This window comes from Notamacropus eugenii, chromosome 3 (assembly GCF_028372415.1).
Source record: "Notamacropus eugenii isolate mMacEug1 chromosome 3, mMacEug1.pri_v2, whole genome shotgun sequence".
Taxonomy (NCBI): Eukaryota; Metazoa; Chordata; class Mammalia; order Diprotodontia; family Macropodidae; genus Notamacropus; species Notamacropus eugenii.
In genome coordinates this window covers 279,270,383-279,293,196 of record NC_092874.1, presented here as the reverse complement: position 1 = coordinate 279,293,196, position 22,814 = coordinate 279,270,383, and the positions used below count along the sequence as shown (strand labels likewise).

The 22,814-nt window shown below is 38.8% G+C and overlaps 2 protein-coding genes across 4 annotated transcripts in view; one reads left to right on the top strand and one right to left on the bottom strand.

The window, feature by feature from the left end:
* The window catches only part of CFAP54 (cilia and flagella associated protein 54), a 313,535-nt gene that overhangs the window by 162,778 nt on the left and 127,943 nt on the right, over positions 1–22,814 (bottom strand). For all 3 annotated transcript variants that reach the window (XM_072655644.1, XM_072655643.1, XM_072655642.1), the window contains exons 33-36: positions 21,393–21,623; positions 17,080–17,219; positions 13,923–14,083; positions 1,147–1,374 (exon numbers count right to left, since the gene is read on the bottom strand). In XM_072655644.1, coding sequence (XP_072511745.1) covers positions 1,147–1,374; positions 13,923–14,083; positions 17,080–17,219; positions 21,393–21,623 — 760 coding nt within the window. The remainder of the gene's footprint in view (positions 1–1,146; positions 1,375–13,922; positions 14,084–17,079; positions 17,220–21,392; positions 21,624–22,814) is intronic.
* LOC140534522 (heterogeneous nuclear ribonucleoprotein A3-like) lies at positions 6,055–7,367 on the top strand. The gene has a single exon (XM_072655641.1). It carries the CDS (start codon positions 6,068–6,070, stop codon positions 6,734–6,736), a length of 669 nt encoding a protein of 222 aa, XP_072511742.1. The 5' UTR covers positions 6,055–6,067; the 3' UTR covers positions 6,737–7,367.

Sequence of the window (22,814 nt, the reverse complement as noted above, 5' to 3'; positions counted from 1 at the left end):
GAATAGGTTTGGTTTGGTTTGGGTTTTTTTAGTACTTTCTTTGCTACATGCCCTGCTTCAAATTAAATGCATTACTTATTTGCTAGTGTGCCCCTTTCAATCTCATGGCACCTATACCCTCCCACATATATCTCTTTTAGACCTTCTCCTCTTCATCCTTATTAGGACAATCCTCAGTTCCAACATCAAAAGTCTCTGGTTATAGGATCATCTTTTCTCTGAGCTTTAGGAAATTTTCTCCCCTAAGGTCTCTAACGTGTGGCTGACCAATGCCCAGAATTCCCCTTTCTGGCTCTAATGAAGCCTAGGATGACATGGTCCCTTTCTCTCAGAATTCTTATTGGTTTGGGGCAAAGCAAGGATCTACTCTCATCATTTATTCACCCTCTGCTCATCACTAAAATAAGAGACATAACTGTTTAGACAGAATCCATTTTATTTTCAAAATTTATTATGCTTTCCAACTCTGTGCTTGGATAAAAAAGTTACCTGGTTCTTCCAGGTTTGGACTTACTTCAGCAAGTGAGAGCCAAGGTTTTTTCCCCCTCAAATCTTAGTTTCATACTTTTAGTCCTACATCACTCACTTTGATACAAAGACAACTAGGAGGAGCATGAATAATGAGCTCAATCAGAACTCACCAAAGGTGTGACAGTAGAGCAGTATTGATTTCTTTGTTTGTAAAAGCATTAACAGTTGAGTTGTAATGCTAACATAATTTAAATTCACTTCAGTAATGTTCAACATAATTATGAGAAACAGATGGAGTATAACCAAACCAAATATAAACACAAGAAAAATTAATTTCTATTTTCTCAAGCTGTGAATTCTTAAAAGGACTCCAAATGAGTACGATGAAAGGTATCCATTCATTCATCATTATTCAATTCTGTGGTTACTAAATAGGATGAGAACACACCTTTATTTAATTCTAGAATCTGGCTGAATTTGACATTTTCTTCTCTATACAAAAGTTAGATTATTGGCTCAACCCCATGAATTTTGGTTTGTTGATATTTCTGTATAAATCACTCTGAGCATTAAGTTTCTGTCACCCTTGCTGTGTGACCCACCCACCATCTTCCTTCCTGATAAGCAGTTTCTAGTGGAACATGCAGGAGACTTTATCTACCCAATTGACCTTACCTTAAGAGATTTGCTATTCTGCAGGTCTAGCAGCATGTCAAGGAGGGCTTCCGATGTCAAATAAAATGGCAACACAAACGTGCACAAAATGGCATCCTTGCTGATGGGAAATGTTCTGGAGAGAGCCTGTGCCTGTTTAAAGAGCATCTGCACTTCCAAGGCATAGTTCCAAAGAATACGGGAAGCGTTCTGAAGTAAGGTCCAGTGACCACCACGATGGGCAAGAACCTACAACACAAGCAATATGTAAAATGGTCTTACATTTCCATTAGATAGATATGAAAAACATCTCGCTTCAATGAGTTACTGAAAGATGTGCACCTTTGGCGACTGCTGATAACAGTTCATTCACTGCCTAATCCAGCTAACATGAAATTACAGGGACATCCTTTAAAAATGTAAAGGATCTATGTGAAATGAAAAGACTTTCAAAGAACTTATTTCTAATGCATACCTAATATGTATCTAATGAACATCTTGGCATGATGCAAAACTACTGAAGCTCTAACTAAAAGTAGTGCTAAGATACTGAAATACTTTTAACAAGTAATAATTTTTCAGGTACAATAATTTTTTCTAACAATCATATATCACTTACTATAGCTACTGTCAAAATGAAATGCCTACGTTAAAAGAAAAAACCTATCCAACATCAAAGTATTTACTGCAGGAAAAAAAACAAAGAATATCAAGACCAAGTAAGAATCAGGCTGGGGAAAACTAAACATATATGTGATATAAATTCTCTCACTGAAAACAGTAGCATAATCTCTGAGGCACCACCTCACATCCACTAGATTGGCTAATATGACAGAAAAACAAAATGACAAATGTTGGAGGGAATGTGGAAAAATTGGGACACTAATGCTAGAGGTATATCATTGAACAGAGTGCTGGTTCTGGAGTCAGGAAGAATTGGGTTCAAATGTAGCCTCACACATTAGCTACGTGACCCTGGGCCAAATCACTTACCCTCTGTTTGTCTTAATCCACTGGAGAAAAATGGTAAACCACTCAAATATCTTTGCCAAGAAAACCCTAGGGCAGCACAGGCATGCTATGGCCGTGGGGTCCCACAACTGAACAAAAACATGTTGTTGCTGTACTTGGGAACTGATTCTACAATTCTGGAGAATAATTTGGAACTTAACCCAAAGGGCTATAAAACTGTGTGTGTGTGTGTATACATACATATATATACCCTTTGACCCAGAAATATCACAACTAGGTCTGCATCTTAAACAGATCAAAGGAAAAGAAAAAGGACAAACATGAACAAAAAATATTTATAGCAGTTCTTTTTGTGGTGGCAAAGAATTGGAAATAGAGGGGATACCAATCAGTTGGGGGATGGTTGAACAAGTAAGTTGTGGTATGTGACTATGATGGAATACTATTGTGCTATAAGAAATGAGGAGCAGAATGCTTTCAGAAAAACCTGGGAAGATTTACTTGAACTGATGCTGAATGAAGTGAGCAGAACCAGGAGGACATTATATACAGTAAGAGCAAAACTATTTGATGATCAACTATGAATGACTTAGCTATTCTGAGCAGTACAATGATACAAGACAGTTCTGAAGTACTTATGATAAAAAATGCCATCCATCTCCAGAGAAAAAACTGATGGTGTCTGAGTGTAGATCAAAGCATACCATTTTTGTGGGGATTTTTTTGGTCCATGTTTCCTTTGACTAATGTCATGACTAATATGGAATATATTTTGCATAATTGTATATGTATAACCCATATTAAACTGCTTGCCTTTTCAAGCAAGAGAAGTAGTGTGCCACATTGGAAAGATTGTTGGAACTGAACTTAGAGGATCGTGGTTCAAATGGTGTCACTACCATTTACTTTGCACCCTTGCATTGAGCCACCCTCCTTACAGTCTCTGTAAATTATGGTGAGTTTTCTCACTAAAGAGACCAAGCCTTGTGCCAGCAAGGATATAAGTTTGCCAAGAGACAGAACTCAATTGGTTCCTGAGAATTTGGTGTCTGGAACTGAGAATCTCCTGCTGGGGAATACACAAGCCTCCAAGGCAAAACCTAAGGTCTACACCAATTGGAGAATGTTATACTCCAAGGTCACGTAGCCAATGTGTGAGGCTACATGCTACATTACAGAAAGGTGCTTACTCTTTCTAAACATTGAGGATTTTAGCTAAGCCCAAAGTTAGATGTAGGGAAAATTGTACCTGGAAAAGTTACCAGAGCACTGTTCAAAAGAAACAAGACATTGGGGTCTCCATGGTCCTGAAGCACCATGACCATAAATGTCTGCTGCATATGTACTTCCGTGATTGGGACCTTGGTGTACACCCACTCTCCTCATTGTTCCTAGGTCTATTTGTAGGATAATGTGCTCCAGGTTTAAGGGAGAGAGGTTTTGTTGCTTCTTTTCTTAATGTGATAATTCATTAAATGCCGACACTTTGAAGAAGAAAAGCTCCTCCTCTATAACAGAGGGATGTCGGCCTCGATGACTTCCAAAAACCATTCCAGCTTAAGGTTTGTGATCCTGTGTCCTACCCCAGGAGTCCCTCACCCTAATGAAATCACAAGTATTGCCCAATAATGATGATGGTGATGAAATTGCTAAAGATTTTAGTTTAAAAGGGCTCTCTTCTCCATGTTTCTGCAGATTTCAGGCTTGTTTCCACACCCAAAAGCAAAATAGAAAATTAAAGCAATGGTTCACTTTGGTAAAAGGAAATCTAAACCAAGCAGAGAGTAGAGTCCTTCCTTGTTTCCAGAAGTATTACAAACTGAAACAAATACTTTCTGCAATAAAGTATTGATATAAAGAAATTGAGTCTCAGAGTGGAGCCAAGATGGGGGAGTAACAGAACCCACTTTCTAGAGCGCTGCCCCCAAGCCCAGCCTGTAAAAAATGACTCTAAACAAATTCTGGAGCTGCAGAACCCACAGAATGATGGAGTCAAGCAAATCTCCAACCAAAGACAGTCTGTAAGGTTTCCAGGAAGTGTCTATCCCACCACACTGGGGGCAGGGTGCAGTTCAGCTTGGGTCCTGCTGGAACAGACAGAACTTGAGCAGGCCTTGGGGAGACTGAATCTGTTGCACCTGTGGCAGTTTCCAGACTTCTGAACCCCAAAATGCCAATGACAAATTAGAAGGTCAGTGGAAAAACCCTGTGGGACCAGAGTGAGAGAGTGGAATGCTTCAGCCCCAGCCCCAGGGTGGCAGAGGAGGAAGAGGGTGGAGGAACCCGCAGCAGCAACAGTAGCAGCAGGGGCAGCTGCAACCACTGTTTCTGGAGCTCTAAGCCCACAGATTGGGGCGGGGGGAATTGAGAGACTGACAGTACATCCCCCACTCCCACTGAAAGTGGAGATCTCCCTTAACAAAGAGCTCAAAAGTCAAGTAAATGACTAGGGAAATGAGTACAATCCGAAAAAAGAATCAGATTATAGAATCTTACTTTGGTGACAAGGAAGACCAAAGCATGCAAACAGAAGACAACAAAGTCAAAGCTCCATCATCCAAAGCCTCCAAGAAAAATATGAATTGGTCTCAGGCCATGGAAGAGCTCAAAAGGATTTTGAAAATCAAATAAGAGAAGTAGAGCAAGAATTGGGAAGAGAAATGAAAGTGATGCAAGAAAATTATGAAAAACAAGTTAACTGCTTGCTAAAGGAGACCAAAAAAATGCTGAAGAAAATAACACTTCAAAAAATAGACTAACCCAAATAACAAAAGAGATCCAGAAAGCCAATGAAGAGAAGAATGCCCTAAAAAGCAGAACTGGTCCAGATGAAAAAGGAGCTCCAAAAGCTCACTGAAGAAAATAATTCCTTGAAGATTAGCATGAAGTAGATGGAAGCTAATGACTTTATGAAAAATAAAGAAATTATAAAACAAAGCCAAAAGAATGAAAAAAATAAGAGACAATATGAAATATCTCATTGGAAAAGCAACTGACCTGGAAAATAGATCCAGGAGAGACAATTTAAAAATTATGGAACTACCTGAAAGCCATTATCAAAAAAAAGGAGCCTAGACATCATCTTTCAAGAAATTATCAAGGAAAACTGCCTTGATATTCTAGAACCAGAGGATAAAATAAATATTGAAAGAATCTATTGATCACCTCCTGAAAGAGATTCAAAAAGGAAAACTCCTAGGAATATTGTAGCCAAATTCTCAAGTTCCCAGGTCAAGGAGAAAATATTTCAAGCAGCGAGAAGGAAACAATTCAAGTATTGTGGAAATACAATCAGAGTAACACAAGATCTAGCAGCTTCTACATTAAGGAATCACAATGCTTGAAATATGATATTCCAGAAATCAAAGAAACTAGGATTAAAACCAAGAATCACCTACCCAGCAAAACTGAGTATAATACTTCAGGGGAAAGAATGATCATTCAGTGAAATAGAGGACTTTCAAGCATTCTTGATGAAAAGACCAGAGCTGAATAGAAAATTTGACTTTCAAACACAAGAAACAAGAGAGGCATGAAAAGGTAAACAGGAAAGAGAAATCATAAGGGATTTACTAAAGTTGAACTGTTTGCATTCCTATACAGAAAGATAATATAATTCTTGAGATTTTTCTCAGTACTAGGATAGTTGGAGGGATTATGTACATATAGATAGAGGGCACAGGGTGAGTTGAATAGGAAGAGATGATATCTAAAAGAAAAAAATTAAGGGGTGAGAGAGGAGAAAGGGAAAAATAGAATGGAGCAAATCATCTCTCACATAAAAGAGGCTAGAGAAAGCCTTTTCAATAGAAGGAAAGAGAGGGGAGGTGAGAGGGAAAAAGTGAATCTTACTCTCATCACATTTGGCTTAAGGAGGGAATAACATGCATACTCAATTTGCTATGAAAATCTATCTTAGCTCTCGGTCCCATATTGAACACGAGATGGAGGCTTAGAGTCTGGTCTCAAAATGGAGCTAAAACAGCCACCTGGCTACCCCCAGCCCGACTCTGGCCACCGTCGCTGGGGGGAGGAGGGTCATGATTCAAAGGAACCAAAGCAGTTGAGAAAACTGTTTATTGGTGGCTTGAGCTTTGAAACTACAGATGATAGTTTAAGTGAACACTTTGAAAAATGGGGCACTCTCACAGATTGTGTGGTGATGAGAGATCCCCACACAAAACATTCCAGCGGCTTTGGCTTTGTGACTTACTCTTATGTAGAAGAGGTAGATGCAGCAATGTGTGCTCGGCCACATAAGGTTGATGGGCGTGTAGTGGAACCAAAGAGAGCTGTTTCTAGAGAGGACTCTGTAAAACCTGGTGCATATCTAACCGTGAAGAAAATGTTTGTTGGTGGTATTAAAGAAGATATGGAAGAATACAATTTAAGCGACTACTTTGAAAAGTATGCCAAGATCGAAACTATAGAAGTTATGGAAGATCGACAGAGTGGAAAGAAGAGAGAATTTGCTTTTGTAACTTTTGATGATCATGATACAGTTAACAAAATTGTTGTTCAGAAATATCATACTGATGGGCATAACTGTGAAGCGCAAAAGGCCCTTTCGAAGCAAGAGATGCAGTCTGCTGGCTCACAAAGAGGTCGTGGAGGTGGCTCAGGCAATTTTATGGGTTGAGGAGGAAACTTTGGAGGTGGTGAAGGAAACTTTGGCCATGGAGGGAACTTTGGTGGAAGAGGTGGTTATGGTGGTGGTGGTGGTGGCAGCAGAGGTAGTTATGGAGGTGAAGATGGTGGATATAATGGATTTGGTGGCGATGGTGGCAACTATGGAGGTGGTCCTGGCTACAGTAGTAGAGGGGGTTATGATGGTGGTGGTGGACCTGGATATGGAAACCAAGGTGGTGGTGGAGGAGGATATGATGGCTACAATGAAGGAGGAAATTTTGGTGGTGGTAACTATGGTGGCAGTGGGAACTATAATGATTTTGGAAATTATAGTGGGCAGCAGCAATCAAATTATGGACCCATGAAAGGAAGCAGTTTTGGTGGAAGGAGCTCAGGCAGTCCTTATGGTGGTGGTTATGGATCTGGTGGTAGAAGTGGTGGATATGGTAGCAGAAGGTTCTAAAAACTCAACAGAAGAGGGCTACAGTTCTTAGCAGGAGAGAGAGCGAGGAGTTGTCAGGAAAGCTGCAGGTTACTTCGAGACAGTTGTCCCAAATGCATTAGAGGAACTGTAAAAATCTGCCACAGAAGGAACGATGATCCATAGTCAGAAAAGTTACTGCAGCTTAAACGGGACTGTTCAGGACTGTAATAGCCACAGTTTGCAAAAAGTGCAGCTATTGAGTAATGCAATGTAGTGTCAATTAGATGTACATTCCTGAGGTCTTTTATCTGTTGTAGCTTTGTCTTTTCTTTTTCATTACATCAAGTATATTGCCCTGTAAATTGTGGTGGTGGTACCAGGAATAAAAAATTAAGGAATTTTTAACTTTTCAATATTTGTGTAGTTCAGTTTTTCTAACTTCAATGAAATGCGGTTTTGAAGGTGTTTCCTTGTTACTTAACAAGTAGAGAAGATCATTGTTAAATACTACGTTGTATGAATTTTGCTGAAGTTAACTATAAAGAAACACCTGCTGACTTGCAGTGTAAGGGGAATCTATTCTCCCCAAACCAAACCATAATACCCATTGATATGAATGGGAGTTGACAAGTGGAGAGAATAGGTATTTGTATGTTTGCAATGTGTGTTTTAGATAACAACTAGGATTGGGTATTTAAATTAGTATATTTGTGAATTAATAGCATTAAGCTTTACCTTTCAAATGAAAATTTCAAATTACCTTTTGGGCTGTGCATATATTTTTTTTTAATTGTACTTCTCTATGATTTAGTGTGTTAGCTCTGCCAAGTCCTCATTGTGTTTATTAAAAAGGTTAAAAAAAAAGAAAGTGTATCTTACACCACAGGAAAATAGGGGTGAAGGAGATAAGTAGGGGTGGGGGATTATAGAAGGGAAGGCAAATGGGAGGAGGACATAAGTAGAAGTAAATACTTTTGAGAAGGGATAGGGACAAAAGAGAGAATAGAATAAATGGAGGTCAGGATAGGATGGAGGGAAATATAGTTAGTCTTTTACAATATGACTTTTATGGAAGTCTTTTGCATAACTACACATGTATAACATGCATCAAATTGCTTGCTTCTTAGTGGGGATGGGTACATAGGGAGGAAGGGAGAGAAGTTGAAGCTCAAAGTTTTAAAAACAAATGTTAAAAATTGTTTTTACATGCAACTGGGAAATACACGCAATGGGGTATAGAAATGTATCTTGCCCTCCAAGAAAATAGAGGGGATGGGAAAAAGAGAAGGGAGGGGTGTGATAGAAGGGAGGCAGATTTGGGGGAAGGGGTAATGCTGTCTTAAAGAGGGTGAATGGGAGAGATGGGGAGAAAATTTGGAACTCAAAATCTTGTGGAAATAAATGTTGAAAACTAACAATAAATAAATAAATAAATTAGAAAGAAGAAAAAGAAATTGAATCTCAGTTTCTTCTGTCAGATGATAAGGTGTGTAGAGTACATGGACAGCATCTAAAACTAGGATCCTATAAAAATCTGTAATCTTTAGAATAGACAACTCTACATAACAATGGTGATCCATTTCATTTAAAGATGTGTGAATTCATCCTTTGGGTAGAGAGAAGTGACATACTATGGTACAAAGGATGTTGGCTTTGAAGTCTAAGGACCTTGGTTCAGCTATCAGCCTTATCACTTGTTCCCTATATAACACTGAGCCTTATCCTCTTCAGGCCTCAGTTTTCCCGTGTATAAAATGAGCAGGGCAGATTAGGCAGCCTGTTCACCTCTATAAGATCCTATATCAAGATTTTTCCCAATGGATATGCCTCATTTCAAGAAGTAGACATTTTCCTAACAAACTTGTGTGGGAATCAAATTTTCGTAAATATTAGTTGAAAACATTAAGTACCATTATTATTTAAAGGAACTCCACAATAAATTCTTTTCACAAAATGAAGAATCCTCTTAAAATATCAATAACCATCTCCTAGTTCATCTGTTGCGTAAGTCATGATCTCTGCACATAAGATTTTTCTTAAAACAGGGTAAGGATAATAATATATTGCCATAATAGTATATAATAAGAAATTTTAATTTCATCTCTCAGTTTGTGAATCATGCAATTTTCAAAAGGCAACAGGTAAAAATCATTTATTTAGACAGACTTTTAAAGCAATGCTGTAAAAGGGAAGTACACAGTCTCTCATTTAACCTAAGACCTCATTCCACAGAGTGTTTTTTAAGAACCACTGTCACCATCTGTTCATTTAAACACATGCCTGATCAACGTGTGAGGATCAGTGAGATAAATTTAAAGATCATAGTTTCAAGAACAGAGAGTAATTAATAATTACTCCATTTTTATGTGCTCTCAAATTCCATTGGACTTGTTTCATAAAGGTATTAATGATGGTTACCATTGCTACATCAGTTACATCATAGAGTTTAGCCAAAATAGCAAAAATTCTGCATATGCCACACGGGACATCTTAATAAATGGTCATCTCATGGGCAAAAGTTAATTTCAAGAAAAGTTATGTTGACATAGTTTGGGGTAATGAGATACTGAGGATCTTTTGTTTTCTTTTTATTCTCCAGGCAGACCAGAGTTCAACAGAAAGTCTTCTACAACTTTAAAGCTATTTCTCCATAAGAAAAAGCTACTCTTGAAGAGAATGGAAAGGGATGCAGCCAAGTCACACAGTAAATGCCTTATATAAAATTACTGATCATAAAATGTAGAAAGGACCTTACAGATCACTTAGTCCAATCTTTCAGCTGACAAACCAAAGGCACAGAGAGATAGTTAATTGCCCAGGTCAGAGTTAGTTTTTCTAATTGATTCTTCAGATTCACTGAAGCAAGTAAGAGTAAGAAGGAGAAGAGGGTTGAAGACCATGTCATATCATGAACACCTGATGGAACTAAAGATGTTTGCCCAAAAAAAGAGGAGGCTCAGGAGACTGTACTACCTGTCTATAAGCACCACCACATGGAAGAGAGATTTCAGTTGTTCTTCTTAGCTCTGAAGGTCAGAACCAGGAATGGTAAAGAATTATTAGACAACTAGATTCTGGCTTTATAAAAGGAAACACTTCCTAATAACTAGAGCTCTCCATAAAGGGAAAGGGTTGCATCAGAAGGAAATGAATTCCCTGTGACACCACATTCAAGTGGATGTGATCTTATCAATGCAGATTGCAACCACCTCAGCCTACTTCTTGGGATGTGAGCAATTCTCCCCTTATTTCTTCTCCTGTCAGACACTGCTCTGATGACATCTTTCACACTCCTTCTCTAATTCTTCTTCAGCACCAAGTTTCGGCCTGCTCACACACCCACTGTACACTTTTCCACTACCCACTGGGTGGTCTTCAACTTCAATTCTATGCAGACAATAGTGTGGCCTGACTGGTAGCTACACAGCATCACCGTTTTCACATGCAACAGAGTGCTCTCTTCTACCTTCTGTTAAGTTTTTAGCTCATCTTTTTGTTTGTTTGCAGTGTCTACCCTAGACACTGAATGAGCTCTCAAGGGTGTCCATCCAACTGCCAATCATAGTCTGGACAATAGGCAGGCCACCTGGTTTCCTCCCTTGTTCATAAAGAAGCCAAATTCTTTTTCAGGCCAAATGTTTTATGCCATTGTGAGTTCAGTCTCCCAGCAGAGGCAGGGTGACCACTTGTTAGGTAGAGTGTAATGAGGATCCTTTTTCAGGAAGAAGGTGGACTAGATGATTTTTAAGGTCATTTAATCACCAAGTATTTGTTGGACACTTCCTATGTGCCCTCTCCTGGCCAGGCATTGAGGATACAAGTACAGAAATAGCTCCTTCAGCAGAACCAGGAGAACTTTATGCACAGCAACAACCACAGTGTGTGAGAGTTTTTTCTGGTAGACTTAGATTTTTGTAATAACACAAGAACTTCTTACCAAAAAAAAAATCCCAGTGGAGGATCTCAAGGCAAAATGCCTGCCACACTCAGAGAGAGAAATATGGAAGTCACTCACATATTGTAGCAGATCATGTTTGTGTATGTGTATGTGTTTGTGTATCATGTTCTGATTTGTTATACGATTTCTTTCATTTATCTTAGTCTGACTACATAGCATGACTATAGTGAAAATATACTCAATAGGAAAGTATATGTAGAATCTATACAGAATTGTATGCAGTCGTGGGGAAGGAGGGGGGAAGTGGGGAGTAGGTGGGGGGGATAAAATCACAATTGTATGGCAGTGATTGTTAAACATTACAAAATAAAAAAAAAAAAAAGAAATAGCTCCTTCCCTACTTGCAAAGAGCTTCTCTTCAAATGGGGAAGACAACGCAGACAGACAAGTCCGTACAGAACAATTATAAGGAGAACAGACACAAAATTCAACATACTGTGGTCAGGAAGGGAAGGCCTTGGCATTTGGGATGAGGATGAGGAATCAGTAAATGTTTCTTCGGAAGATAGTATTCGAGTCAAATCTTGAAGGAAAAGAGGAGTTCTATGAGGTGAAAGGGAAGAAGGATGCATGATAGAGAGATGGCCATTGGGAAGTCCCTCCTAACCTTCAGATTCTATGATTCTGTAGCACAGACAGACCCTGCCTCTGCCCCTGCCATACTCATTCCACAACCTCCTCTCCTCTGAGGCATATAGAGGGCTGGGTCTGGAGGGAGTCAGAAGGACCCAAGTTCAAATCCTGCCTCATTTAATATAGAATCACTCCCTTCCCACACCATCACTGACTCACAGGGACTCTGACCCCTCAAAGAACCTGATTTCTTGGTTTAGTAACTCACTTAACTTCCAAGATATACAGAGAGGCCACATGACCCAGAAAAAAGAACACTATGAGTCCAGAGAATGCTAGGTTTGACTCCTACCCTTTATTCCTGGTAGGATCCTGGACAAATCATTTCACCTCATTTGAGCCTCAACTTTCTCATCTCTAGAACTGGGAATAAGTTGGTTGTTGAGAGATCAAATGGGATAAGTGTATAAAGTATTTTGTAAACCTTAAAGTGCTATCTACATTAGCTCTTATTAGGACATTTTCATAGCTTCACAAAGGTGGGAGTGATCCTACCTTAGACCTCCCACCTCTCCATCACTCATTAATATTAATAAGCTGTTCTCCAAAATTGACCTTCCAGCTCTTAAATATGCCTAAACCAGGAGAACCTGAAGCCTTGAGGCCACATGGGGCCCTCTAAGTCCTCAAGTGCAGCCCTTTGACATCTTCGGTGAAGTTTGGATTTGGTCAAAGGACTGCACTTCAGGACTTAAAGGGCTGTATGTGGCCTCAAAGCTGCAGGTTCCCCATCCCAGACCTAAACCATCCTCCATGCACTCCCTTTTCCTCTCTCTCTCCAAAAAACCCTCATCTTCTTTCAAGGCTCAGTTTGAGTGCCCTCTGCTCTCTGAAGTTTCATAGACCTCAGGTATTTGTGCTCACTCCCTCTTCATACTTCTATGGATTAACTTTCCTATAAGCATGCTGTACCTCCCATAAAATGGAAAGGCCTTGATGGAGGGAACTGCTTCATTTGGACCTGCATAACTCCCTAGGCCCTAGCACTTGCCCAGAGTCAAGAACCAGCGTGTGCCAGATGCACTAATAAATAAATAGTCCACATATATTTTCAGTTATGGCAAGAATGTCAACACTGAAATGGTTCCATTCATCCAGCATATCAATTTAGAGGAGCATTTAAAGGAGCAAGAGGTGAAGTTCATGTCTGAAGGAGGTCTAGAAACTCTGGGCTCTCTCCTTTCTCCCACTGCTCTGTCATCATCGCTACAGAAGAGGTCCGCAAGGTACCCTATGCCATTCTGTTGATCTTACTCATTGCCATGGCCCATGACTTCATGACCCAGTGGCCAGCCCAATGATCATAAGCCTCTCCACACTTGAATAAGCTAGTTCACTGAGAGTAGTCTTAATTTGTCATCAGGCATATACTGAAATTTTTCCTTGCCTGGTCAGATCTGATAGGGAAAGATTTCTACTGACAGAGTTTTTGAGGATCATCTCCACGATGTCATGGAGTCCAACAAAAGCAGGACTCCTGTTAAGTGTCCCAAAATATTTCATAGCCAGAAACAAAATCCCAGACCTACGTGATTTCTAGTAGACAACCAAAAAAGAGATTGCTTTCCTCCAGATATCTTGTGTTTGCATAATGGCGGGGGGTGTTTCTACACCTATTTGGGCAACACAGTTCAAATCTGGTGGTAAGAATGCAGATCTAGGGCTGGATCTCAGAATCCAATCACCTCATTTTACAGGTGAGGAAACTGAGACTGAGAGATGTCACAGGATTATTGATCTGGAGCTTAAAGGCAACTTAGCCTCCAAGTCCAATCCTATCATTTTAAAGACAAAGAAATTAAAGAACAGAGAAGTTAAGTGATTTACCCACAAAGAACTATTAAGAGTCTGAAGTAGGATTTGAATCTAAGTTTTCATGATTTCAAGTCCAGTGTCCTACATGTTTGTTGATTGGCTATCACAATGCCATGGTGAAATGACTTAGCCAGGACCTGAGGTCACACATCTATCTACTAGGTGTCTGGGGAAGGAACCTAAATCTTCTTGAATTCAGATCCAACATTATGGCCATATTTGGGTAGAAGGGATGAAAGATTTCCAAAATCATGAAAAAAGCTGTGAACAAGCTGAGTACCACTTGTTCCATCCTTATTTCAATGTTCTTTTCAAAGAAAATGCTTAATAAATTAGTAAATGAGATTTGGAGGTTTGCTACATTACCACTGCTCTTTTGCAATGCATAAAGGTCCTGATAAAATGGTCCAAGATTCCAAGATTTCCTGTTCGATCTCTAACAGCAGTGTCTCCTTCAGTTGAGACCAAAATCTTGGGGCTTTCTATTTCACTCACTTTGGAGCTGCTAAAGGAAAAGTCATCAAAATCTATGGATAAAATAAAAGAATCAGTATTAAAGGGCTGATTATGTTCCCCAAAACATTCAGATTCAACGCTACAATATAATGAATTAAAGCAAAAAATGGTGTAGTAAACCATAATACAATAGTGGGGTTTTTTTTTCAAAACCTTCCAGCTCATTCAATCTCAGTTCCATTTTTTAATGTGTTCATTCATTCAGCAATTGTTTTATTGAGTACCTGTTATGTGAAAGTCTGTGATATGCAGCGTGTGAGTCACAAAGATACCCAAGAGAGGGTCCCTGGCCACAAATATTTTACAATTTATCAGAGAAATGAATGAAAACATCATTAAAAATAGATTTTTGGATTCTTCTCCTGAGATTAAAATCTAGAGGACACTAATTGCCCCCAGTCACTGGACAACAGGTCATCTGAAAGATTAAAGGGGAGGAAACTTTCCTTCTGTATCTCTTCTAGATTCATTGTGTCAATCAGCCTTAGGTACATTTCAAGGAGACAACAAATGATGCAGGTAATAGTGATGGGTTTTGCAGCTGATGGAAGTGCCCAGAAAGTTACAGACCAATAGACCCACAAAGAAGCATCAGAAATCCCCATGGAACAATGTTTAGTACCTTCTAGGTTTAGCCAACAAGTATTTGTAAAGGATTTCACTTGGGCTAGGGATATTTGGGGGCATAAAAGACCTCAGGAGTCTAAAACTCAGTAAATGTGTGCTAGAAAGGTTAAGTTTACATTGACTAACCAGGCTTTCAGATGAGGCTGGGTCACTTTGTACACTACTGAGTTTGTAGCATGACTCCTGAATGGTAGAGAGCATGCTGACAGGACACTAGCCATATAATTCCCCCCCGTCTCCCCCAACACACACACAGGTACACGGGGGCAGAGGATACTTCACCAAAAAGATACTTTAGAAGCTATAAACATATCCGTTAAGCTGCCTACATAACCTGTGTCTGATTTCTAGCTTGCTTCTTGAGTCTGTGAAGACTTTCCTTTGGGGGAGATTCAGCCCCTCTCTGTTCCAATGTGAGCTCTCATCTTGCTCTCAACTAAAGGGCTTATTCACACATATATTCTTGTACATATTCTAATCTGCATAATTTCCATTTGCTATTTTGCTTGGATAAATGGTTTTATTCTGCTAGTCACTATTTATCTTTTGTGTGGTTCTGTTCCCTGAATAGAAGTGGGTCAGGTCTCAGATTCTAGAAATCCATCCCTGTCACTCATTAACCACATTCAAGTGGACACATCTACCTTATGTGGGCACACACTATGAGGCAACCATACACATTTTCATAAAGTGATGACTGGGCAGGGTTTAAATAAGCAATACAAATAAAAAATGCTATAGGAGTTGGGGGGGAAAGAGAGATAACTGTGTTAAGGCAATCAGAGAAAATATTCCAGTGATGACTTGAGCTGGGCATTGAAAAATGGATGTAATTTGTATAGGTTGAATAGATGGCAAAGTGCATTCTCTCCAGACAGCAAAAAGCAGCATGAACAGAGATACAGGGGCTGAAGGCATATGCCATATTTTAGGGACAAGGAGTAAAGTCTGGCAAGAATTCCAGTCTCACTTCATACCCCAAGGAGGGGCACTCTAAGCCCCTCTCTGTGTCTAAGCACAGAGAAGATTTCCCTGAGGTATTAGCCTGGTCTCTGAGCTGGGTATTAGATAACCAGGCTCATTAACAAGATCTAGCTGGTTTCAGTTTTCATCAAAGCTTTGAAAGAGAGGCTGAAATTTTAAGGCAATCAGAGCTCTATGTATTATGGCCCATATGGAGAAACCAGACATTTGTAAATGGGCTTGGCATCTGTGAAAACACAATAGAAAAAAATGAAAGTGGATACCCCAATGTTTAATTGAAAAAAAATCCAACTTAAAAAAGTGGGAATACATATTGTGACATGACTATAGCAAAAAAGCACAGGGTATAAATAAAAATTAAAAATAATTTTTAAACTTTCACTCTCAAATTTAAAGAAAACACCAAAGAAAACACCAAAAATACAGAGACAGTTACACCAACAGGCTCATGTAGTAACTATCATATATACTGTATATGATGCTATATAACATATCCTATATGAGATGCTATTTCCAACACAAGGACTGAGCAGTCATTTCTGAGCTCAAGAATTCTGTGGTTCCTGCACTTATGGGCCCCCAATCTCTAACACCCCAGCACCCCAGAAAGGAGAAGGGATAGCTGAGAAGGACCTAGAAGAGGAGCCAGCTTTCTCAGCCCTGGGGATTCTGAGTCATCCCAGTCCATAATGGCCTTTGGAGTGTTTCCTGAGTCAAAATTCCAAGCTACTTAGCCATCAGGGTTTGGATACCAGGAGGAGCATGGCACACACAGCTCTTAGCTGTTTTCCCAGAGGATGGGCTTGCTGGTAATGCACAGACACAAAAGGCTTAAAGTACCCCAGGAATTCATGATCTGCCATCCTCTCCAGCACTGGCACCAAGCTGAGCTAAAGCCTCCCCACTCCAGTCTGAGTTCCCAAACCAGAGCTGGCTCTGTATCTTAGCAGAACCCAGGGGCAATTCTGAAGGTCTAATGACCTGACCCAAACTAGTCAGTTGTGTCCTTGTGGCTCAGTTACATAATCTGATGAGAACTGGGCCTGCTCAGATGGATCCAACAGGGATCTTCCCGGCATCCATACCCACCCCTGTTCTTCCTGGTTCTCGTATTCCCACTGCCTTCCTTCATTGTTTTACTCATGATGCTTGTCCCAATCCATACTGCCCTTGTTAAAGTGGACATATATCTAGGATCAAATTCCCATTCCAGACCCCACCACCTTGCTGCCAGTTCTAATTCAGAACTGTCTAGGGTCTTCTGCAGTATGTAATCCTCCCAACGTCACACTCATCTCAGACCATCATACTAACATCAAACCATTAGGTGATAAATGAGGCTTAATTAAATACAGAAACTTCGGGCAATCCTAAATAATATTTTCATTTTATCTACCTAAGTAGTTGGTCTTTCTTGCTTTGGTTGAAAGCAGGAATTCAAGCATTGCTTTGTAATTTTCCTCATTAACCTGTTCCTCCACTAACAACGTCCCAGAATTGTAGAATGAGAACGTGTCAGGATCTAAACTTCGGAAGCTGGAGAAATAAGAGAATAATATTCAAAGTCAGTGGAAGCCAAATGCAATGAAATCTTGTCAAAGATGAGTCTCCTTCATTTCAAAAATGTCCATGAGTGTCAAGACAGCAGCAATGAGTTTGGTTAATCACCAAATGTAATTGCAAACCTGAGGGAGAGTGATCTACAAAACAGTTGCCCTCTTGCAATGGTCCTGTTGTTCTTATCTAGTAATTAAGGGTTTTTATTTCACCCCAGTCCCTTCTGGATCACTGTCTTTTCATGGCAGAGGGACCTGTGTAGCTCAGTGAAACCATGAGTCATGCCATGCAGGATTACCAAAGACATTTAGCTTAAAGTGAAGAATTCTGACAAAAGGTGATCAACTGGAGAAGGAAATGGCAAGCCATTCCAGTATTTCTGCCAAGAAAACTGCACAAACAGTATTAAAATGATAAAAGAGATGACATTGGAAGATGAGACTCTCAGGATGGAAAGTGTCCATCACACCACTGGGAAAAGCAGAACAAGTTACAAGAAGCCCCAGTACCAGTGAAGCAGTTGGACTAAAGCTGAAAGGAAGTTCAGTCATGGATCTATCTGGTGACAAAAGGAAAGTCATATGCTGTAAAGATCAGTATTAGATAGGAATCTAGAGTGTAAGATCTTTAACCAAGGTAAACTAGATATGGTCAAACTGGAGATTTTAAGAGTAAACGTTGATATCTTGGGTGTCAGTGAACTTAAATGGACAGGAATGGATGAATTTAATTCAGGTGGTCACTACAGATACTACTGTAGATAAGAATCCCTTAGAAGAAATAAAGCAGCCCACATAGGCAATAAAATGGTGAGAAAAGCAGTATTGGGGCATGATTTCAAAAGTGACTAAATGGTGTCTGTTTGAATTCAAGGCAAACCAGTCAACATCACAATACAAATCCAACCCACTGAAGATGGCAAAGTTAATCCATTCTGTGAAGATTTACATCTTCTAGAAATGACATTAAAAAAAGATGTATTCATCATAAGAGATTGGAATGTTAAAGTGGGAAATCAAAAGATAACTAGAACAACAGGGAGTTAGGCCTTGGAGTACAAAATGATGCAGAGTAGAGACTAATGGAATTTTGTCAAGATGGCTAGTTGGTCATAGCAAACGCTCTTTCAACAACCCAAAAGGTAACTCTACACATGGACTTTACCAGATGGCCAATGTCAAAATTAGATTGATTATATATTTAGCAGACCAAGGTGGAGCAGCTCTATATAGTCAGTTAAAACAAGACCTGGAGCTGATTGTGGCTCAGATCATGAGTTTCTTATTGCAAGATACATATCTAAATTGAAGAAATTGGGAAAAAACCATCAGACCATATAGGTATGACCTAAATAACATCCCTCACGAATATGAAGTAGAAATGGTGAATAGACTTAAAGGGGTTAGATCTCATAGAGGGAATGCCTGAAGAACTATGGACAGAGGTTTGCAATATTGTACAGGAAGAAGAAATGAAGAAAACACTCCAAAGAAAAAGAAAGCAAGAAAGCAAAATGGCTAAATGACAAGACTTTACAAAAAGCTGAGGAAAGAAGGAAAGCAAAAGGGAAAGGAGAAAGGGAAAGATGTACCCAACTGAGTGCAGAATTCCAGAGAATAGCAAGGGTAGATAAGCAGGTTTCCTTAAATGAACAATGCAAAGAAATAGGGAGAAAATAATGGAAGGGGAAAGACAAGTAATCTCCTCAAGAAAGTAAGAGCTACCAAGGAAATGTTTCATGCAAAAACTGGCATGATAAAAGATAAAAACAGTAAAGACTCAACAGAAATAGAAGAGATTAAGAAGACATGGCGAGAATATATAGAAGAGCTATACAAGAAAAATCTTAACATCACCAACCATGATGGTGTAGCTACTGATCTAGAGCCAGATATCTAGGAGAGTGAAGTCAAGTGGGCCTTAGGAAGTCTTGCTACTAATAAGACTAGTGGAGGAAACAGAAATCCAAATGAGCTATTTAAAATCCTAAAAGATGATGCTGTGAGCAACGACCACAGTGTGCGAGACTTTTTTCTGGTAGACTTGGAATTTTGTAATAATGCAAGAACTTATTAAAAAAAAAAATCCCAGTGGTGGTTTTCTAAGGCAAAATGCCTTCCACACTCAGAGAAAGAAATATGGAAGTCATTCGCAGAATGTAGAGATCATGTTTGTGTGTCTGTGTGTGTGTGTTTGTGTGTCATGTTTTGATTTGTTATATGATTTCTTCCATTTATTTTAGTTCGACTACATAGCATGACTATAGTGAAAATGTACTCAATAGGAAAGTATATGTAGAACCTATACAGAATTGTATGCTGTCGTGGGAAGGGAGGGGGGTAGTGGGGAGTAGATGTGGGGGGGATAAAATCTTAATTTTATGGCAGTGATTGTAAAACATTAAAAAATAATAATAATTAAATTACATTAAAAAGTAAATAAATAAATGAATTTTCAAGTTTTTGGGGGGAAAAAAAGATGATGCTGTGAAAGTGCTATACTTAATATGTTGGCAAACTTAGAAAACTGAACAATGGCTAATGTATTAGAAAAGACCAATTTATGTCCCAATCCTAAAGAAGAGCAATGCCAAACAATGTTCAGATTGCCAAACAATGTTCAGATTATGAACAGTTGCACTACTTTACACTCCAGAAAGGTTATGCTTAACATTCTGCAAGCTAGGTTTCAGAAAAATGTGAACTAAGAATTAACAGAAGTGCAGGCTGGTTTTCAAAGAGGCAGAGGAACTAGAGATCAAATTGCCAACATTCACTTGATTATAGAGAAAGCCAGGGAATTCCAGAAAAACATCTACTTCTGCTTCATTAACTACACTAAAGTCTTTGACTGTGTGGATCAAGTGGCAAATTGTGGCAAGCCCTCAAAGGGATGGGAAGATGAGATCATCTTACTTGCCTCCTGAGGAACCTGTATGAAGATCAAGAAGCAACAGTTGGAACTGAACATGAACAACTTATTGGTTTAAGATTTGGAAAGGAGTATGACAAGGTTCTATATTGTCACCTTATTTATTTAACTTATATGCAGAGTATATCATGTGAAATTCTGGATGAACCAAAGGCTGGAATTAAGACTGCCAGGAAAAGTATCAACAGTCTCAAATATGCAGATACCACCTATGTGAAGGCAGAAAGGGAAAAAGAATTAAAAAGTCTCTTGATAAGGATGAAAGTAGAGGGTGTAAAAGTTGGTCTGAAGCTTAAAATTAAAAATAAAGATCTTGGCAACTAGGCTCATCACTTCCTGGCAAACAGAAGGAGAAGAAATGGAAGCAGTATCAGATTTTATATTCTTAGGCTCAAAGATCACTGTGAATGGTGACTGCAGCCATGAAATTAAAAGATGCTTGCTCCTTGGAAGAAAAGTTATGTGACAAATCTGGACAGTAAACTAAAAAACAGAGACATTACTTGACTGACAAAGGTCCCCGTAGTCAAAGCTATGGTTTTTCCAGTAGCAATGTATGGTTGTGAGAATTGGACTATAAGGAAAGCTGAACATGCCACAACTGATGCTTTCAAATTGTGGTGCTGGAGAAAACTTTTGAGAAGCCCTTAGGCAGCAAGGAAATTAAATCAGTGAATATTTAAAGAAATCAATTCAAGTTGTTCACTGGAAGGTCAAATACTGCAGCTGAAGCTTAAATACTTTAGCCAAAGAATGAGAAGATACTACTCATTGGGAAGACCCAGATGTTGGGAAAGACTGAAGGCAAAAGGAAAGTGAGATGGCAGAGGATGAGATGGATAGATGGTGGCATGGAAGCAATGAACATGAGCATGGACAGACTTTGGGGGATAGTGGAAGACAGAAGGGCCTGGTGTTCTGTGGTCCATGGGGTCACAAAGAGTCAGACACAACTGAAAAACACCAAAATTTCACATTAGAAGAAGGTCTTGAGCACATGGGATCTTAGATCTAAAATGTCTTTCAAGATGGTTCAAATAGAGAGAATAGGACATGAAGGTCATGGTCAGGTAGGGAAATATGAAGGAATTCATTCATTGTTTGGAAGCCAAGGAGTCTTGTTGCTGTGCTGGTGGTTGCTGTTTTACCATAGCACCCAAAATACACACAAACCACATCAATGTGGATAATAAGTCATTTTACATGTAAAATACTCCATACCTCATAGTATTTTGTGAACTGCAAACTTTGGCCTTCTTACGCTCTGCGAGTTTGATTTTGAATAAGCTGAAATGAGCATATGCCAAATGCACATTCATCTGAGCTCTCCAGGGTAACTCCTCAATAAATAATTGGTGCAATCTTTTTCTTTTCATATAGCGAACTGCTCTTGGGGACAAGAGGTCTATCAGGACTTTTAAAGCTATTTTTCTAACGTCAGCTCTTTTAAATCTGGAAGAAGAAAGAAGCAAGAATTTTTTTTAAAAAATTATATAAATACCAGATGAGAGAAAAATATTAATATTTTGTGCAAAATGCATACAAAAATTCTTATTCTGGCTTGATGGTAATTAAACTACTTGGCCATTTCCTTGGAGCCAAAGCACTAGATACTATAAATACCACAAAAATTCTATAAAGCAACAGCAACAGCTATAATGCCAGATTCCACATAGATGGAAATGCAAGATATCTAGAGACATATCCTCAAAAGGCTAAATGACAATTAATGAAATTTTCAAGCATTAACACTAATACAAACAATTATGAAGTCAAATTTTAAAATGGATGACTGGAAAAAAATTTTTAATTATGGGAAGTCAGCAAAAATTAAAAGATGTTTTTAAAAATCAGTACGAAATAATAAAAAAAATTACTGCTATGGAGAATTTAATAGAAAATCTGAAATAATCAATCAAATCAACTAACAACACTTGGTAAAGCAGAAAAGACAATTATGGCCAACCATGGAATGTCTGGAGGAAATAAAAATTGCAGAAAAATCACTGATCTGGTCAGGTGGAAAACATACAGAATTAAGTGATGGATCCAAAGGATAGATCACAATGTGGCAATTTCAGAAATGCTGACATCTCAGAAATTTTAGGAAAATACAATCATTCTAATACAATATTCTGGAAAAGCAATGGAAACTTCCCAAAACTAGCAAAAACAATTTCAAAAGTACAAATGGAAAGAATTTGGAATTCTCAACAAGAAAGAACCCAAGGTTCAACATTCTTAGACACATTATAATCAACTTCCAACATTAAAATAAGGAAGAAAAAAATTCAGTCTTCCTATAAAAAAAAAGTTACCTTTATATTATATGTTATATATATATGTATATATATACACACACATACACACACACGCGCACACACATACATACATACATATATATATATATATATATATATCATTACAAACAAATCAGGATCATAGAGAACTCAACAAGGACAGGGGACAATAAGAAAATCTAAAATATAATTTATACAAGATAAAGAAGCCAAGGCCACAAAGTCAGAATTATCTACCCAGAAAAACCTCTGGACCCCAAAAGCAACTCAACTTTTATGACTTTGGAGAAAGATATGGACACCTCAAGTCTTCCACAAGATGCAGTAAGACTCGAGCCTCCCA

Bases quoted from the DNA above. Each gene is read 5' to 3' on its own strand.
- LOC140534522 (XM_072655641.1), top strand. From the start codon at position 6,068: ATGGAGCTAAAACAGCCACCTGGCTACCCCCAGCCCGACTCTGGCCAC.